The sequence below is a fragment of the Zingiber officinale genome, chromosome 8A (genome assembly GCF_018446385.1).
Source record: "Zingiber officinale cultivar Zhangliang chromosome 8A, Zo_v1.1, whole genome shotgun sequence".
In the NCBI taxonomy this organism is placed as follows: Eukaryota; Viridiplantae; Streptophyta; class Magnoliopsida; order Zingiberales; family Zingiberaceae; genus Zingiber; species Zingiber officinale.
The window spans coordinates 28,214,352-28,218,540 of record NC_056000.1 but is presented as its reverse complement, the minus strand read 5'-3'; the positions used below and the strand labels follow the sequence as shown (position 1 = coordinate 28,218,540).

The 4,189-nt window shown below is 33.1% G+C and overlaps 1 protein-coding gene across 1 annotated transcript; it reads left to right on the top strand.

The window, feature by feature from the left end:
* The first annotated feature begins 819 nt into the window (after nt 1-819).
* Nucleotides 820-3,798, top strand: LOC122011583 (adenine/guanine permease AZG1-like). The gene is made up of 2 exons (XM_042567966.1): nt 820-1,503; nt 2,940-3,798. Exons 1-2 carry the CDS (start codon nt 1,272-1,274, stop codon nt 2,942-2,944), a joined length of 237 nt encoding a protein of 78 aa, XP_042423900.1. The 5' UTR covers nt 820-1,271; the 3' UTR covers nt 2,945-3,798.
* The last annotated feature ends 391 nt before the right edge of the window (nt 3,799-4,189 follow it).

Below are 4,189 nucleotides of genomic sequence, written 5' to 3'. Positions count from 1 at the left end.
CATGTCTCTCATTTTGTTTTAGGTATAATTAAAAAAAATGGGTCCTTCATTGGGCTGGGCCCTGAGGCGGTTGCCTCTCTGGCCTCATGGAAGTTACGGCTCTGCCAAAGATATCAACTTGAAGTTATTATAATTAAGATATCTTCATAATGGTATGATATTTTTCACTTTGGAGCTAAAACCTCATGATTTTATTTTTGGGCTATACCTAAACGATTTCATATCAATGGAGATATTTTTTTCCACTATACGAAATTTGTGATTCAACAACACTCAATAAACAACGGTTTTTTAAAAAATTGTTGTCATTTTCCATTTAACAACAGTTTTATTGAAAATCATTGTTGTTGGCGGTTTTTTTGTTAAATGATAACGGTTTTTTAAAAATCGTTGTCTTATATATGTCAAAGACAACAATTTTTTAAAATTGTTGTCTATGAACTTATTTTTTGGGCCCACGACAATGACTTTAGTCAACCGTTGTTTATTAACATTATTGACATAGTAATAATAGTAGTTTTATTAAACTGTTATCTATATGTATATTTTGAGATCGAAGCCAATGACATCATCTTGAAAAAATTATTATTATTTTTCTTATACATATTCTTTTAACAACATGTAAACTTAATAAATTTAATTTATTTTACTTAATAAATTTAATATTATTAAAAATTTATGAATTTTTAAATCATACACTATGTCATGACTTACGACAATGATTTTGGCTTTTGTTTGTGAAAGATTTTTATACTTATGTTATTTCTTTTCCTATATTTATTTTTCTTAAGCTTTATTCCTTAGACCTAAAACCTAAAACCCGTTCAAGCCCAAAGTTAACCGAGCGCCTTCATCTCCATCGCCAAACCATTCCTCTTCCTCTTCCCCTCTTGCTCTCTTCATCGCCAAAACATTCACTGCCTTCATCTTCACGGGAGCCTAGAATGCTCGCGAGGTGGGCTGCTCGTGAGGCGGGCTTTTGCAGTGGTCGTTCGCTGCTCAACCTGGAGTAGCAATAGGGGAGGAAGAGAAGCGTATCCCGGCCACAGTGACCTTCCGATCCAGCATGGGCCCTTCCGTCGTTGTTTGTTGCAGGCTCGTAGTTGGGAACACTGAAATCACTCATCGACGAGGATAAAGGAAGGGGGAAGGACAGGGATGACGGCCCTGACGGTGGCGGGGAACTTCGTGCTGTTGTTCTTCTTGACGCCACTTCTGGCATCGATTCCGACTTGGGCAGTGGGGCCGCCGCTGGTGGTTTGGGCGTGCTGATGATGAAGACGGTAGTGGAGGTGGAATGGGAGAACATGAGGGAAGCCATCCCCGCCTTCGTCACCATCATTTTGATGCCCCTCACCTACTCAATTACGTACGACCTCATCGGTGGCATTGCCACCTACATCGTCCTCCGCCTTTGCGAATACATCTGCTCTGTTCTCGTCAAGAGCTTCCATCTTCTCCGCAATAGCTCTGCTTTATTACCTTGTTCGATCAATGTGGATGGTAAGCAGTAGATTGAGCTTAATGATCAAGAACCTGTATAACACAATTAACTTTTAACGTCCAAAAGACATGTCAAAAACAGAGCAGAGCAGAAGTTACAAATGTTTGGATTTTTCTCTATTTTGTTTGCTTTATTGTTATTGTAGAAACTAGTGAATGTTGCTTCTATTGTACATACTTGCACTTTTAAGTTGCTTTGTTCTATTATTTTGTTTTTGGTGTGGGAAAATTATTGGCACTAGCTTTAACCTTTAGCAAAGTTCCTCTATGTAATTAATTACTTCACTTTGATGATGTTTATTAGACTGGTAGGCCTTCCTTTCACTATTCATTTACAGAAGAAAAAAAATAATAATGATACTTTTCTCTATTTTTTTAGCAATAATGATAATGTGCTCTAATTTTTTATGATTACATATACATATAATTTATGAGAAACTCTTTAGCCATGACCATTGGTCTTAGCACTATGCATGTGTTAGAAATAATGCATGAAACACATCTAACAAGATTAAAATATGCAGCATCCAATTAAGAAATAATCGCTTCAATAAAGTAATATATGAAAATAATGACAATTTGTTGTTTATTATTGCAACTTAATCCGCTTGTTACCTTATACATAGCTTCTTGTTATAGACTATTATTTATTATTCTAATTGTAGGGCATATAAACCTTTCTTCTGATAGTAACTTCATTATTTATTATAGGTCAAATAATTTTCATAAGTTGTAACTTAGCCCCTATTATTTTTTTGCTACAGATTAACCAAAAAATGTTGAGATCTGTTGTGATTATGGACTTGTACATAAAAATTGACTGTCTTAAACAAGGTTTAATTTATTCTCTAGTAATCATAGTTACTGTTCTTGATAGTACCTTGGTTGTTTACAATGTCAAGATTGAGAAAAAGTGACTTTCTAGTAATCCTGTGCCTCAAATTCCCGTTTAAGGACTATGATTGCTTTTATACAGTTTATCAATATTTTGATTACAAAATGTGATTCTTGTCTTCTTTGTGTGCATTAGATAATCACTGTGTTACATGTATTTTATCTTATCTTGTTTTACTCCCTTATCTTGATTTTTCTTAATGGTTGCATGGTCATAATACAAGTAACTCAATTTTACTAGATGATTCCCTTTTGATTGATACCTCAAGATATTAATATCAAGCTTAGCGAGATGGTGAATCAGGATGCTATCTCTCTCTCATTCATTTACTTTGTTGATCTTTTTTTAAGATTTATCAAGATGAGAAAAGTATTGCTATGTTATTAGTTTTTCCATTATACTTATATGAATATGATTAGTTAGCGCAAAATTAAGTGATTCTTTTGATGATACTATCTAGCTTAATGGTTTAGCATACAAAGCTTTTCTTCGGTTTCTCGAAACACAACTCCAACTGCTGATGAACTAGTGAAAATTGTAGGTTGAGACTAAAGATAGTTATCTTTTGTCCATTCAACATGTTCATCATGGGAAAAATACTTTGGGAGAAAGACATGGCTCTTCGGTTTTCGTCCAACATGGTCTTTTTAGGTATTAACTCAAATCCTTTTGATGTGGATGTTTCCCAAATTTAAACATTTGTTCATGTTATTTTCAAATTATTGTTCTTTTGTCTTCTCATGTGAGAAGGGCGGAGACATATAGTTCATGAATTCATTTAAGTAGTCACTAGATTTCATCCTTGCAGATAGTGGTTTTGATGTTTGGGTTGGTAATGTACACAACATAAGATGGAGCCATGGTCATACTAGTTTATCTATTCATGAGAAGGTTTCTCTTTTTTTGTTTCATTTCCTCGATAATACATAGTTATGTTCTCTCATACTCTTTATATTAGAGTATTTTGATCATAATGTTATGTAGTCCTTTGACTATTTTTCCAGGCATATTGGTATTAGAGTTGGCAAGAATCGGCACAGAACGACTAGCAAGCTATGATAAGTTATAGATTTTCTAAACTAGTAGCCCTTGATTGATGTTTGTAGTTATTAAATTTAGAATCTTATTCATGGTTTTACACTTTTCATGCCATGTGTTGAAGCCAAAGAGGGGTTGAAATAAATTTGCAAAAACTTAAGAGGTTACACCAGCAAGACTTTATATCAATCTGTTAGGTATACAATTATAGTTTCTAATTTGTAATATATATATATTTATTTGAGAAGGAGTCCTCAATGGTACTGGGAAGAATGTCGGAAAGCCGAAAAAATGGAAACTTTAGCAGGTTAAGGAGTAATGGGAGCTATGGTGCCGCCTCTTCATTGACATCTAAGTAGAAAATCTCATGTTGTTGTATTGGTCTACCTTTGTTTTATTAGTGTTGGTACTTGTCATTATATTAGTTGCTTATAAAATTTCTTCAGAATGTTGTAAATATTATTTTTGAATGTTGAAAAATTATATATTAAATTTTATTTTCAAATTTTGTATTTTAAATTATTTATAATACTAGAAAATTTTATATTATTATTTTTTTATTTTTTATCTGAAAAAAGATAACAATTTTTTAAGTTGTAAAACTGTTATCTTTGCCTTCAAAGACAATGACTTTAAATTGTTGTCATTGAGTACCCCCTTTAACAACATGACCTTTAACAACAGTTCTAAAAGGGCTACGACAATGGTGAAAAACTGTTGTTGTTAAACTTTTTTCTTGTAGTGTCCTTATAA

Bases quoted from the DNA above. Each gene is read 5' to 3' on its own strand.
- LOC122011583 (XM_042567966.1), top strand. From the start codon at position 1,272: ATGATGAAGACGGTAGTGGAGGTGGAATGGGAGAACATGAGGGAAGCC.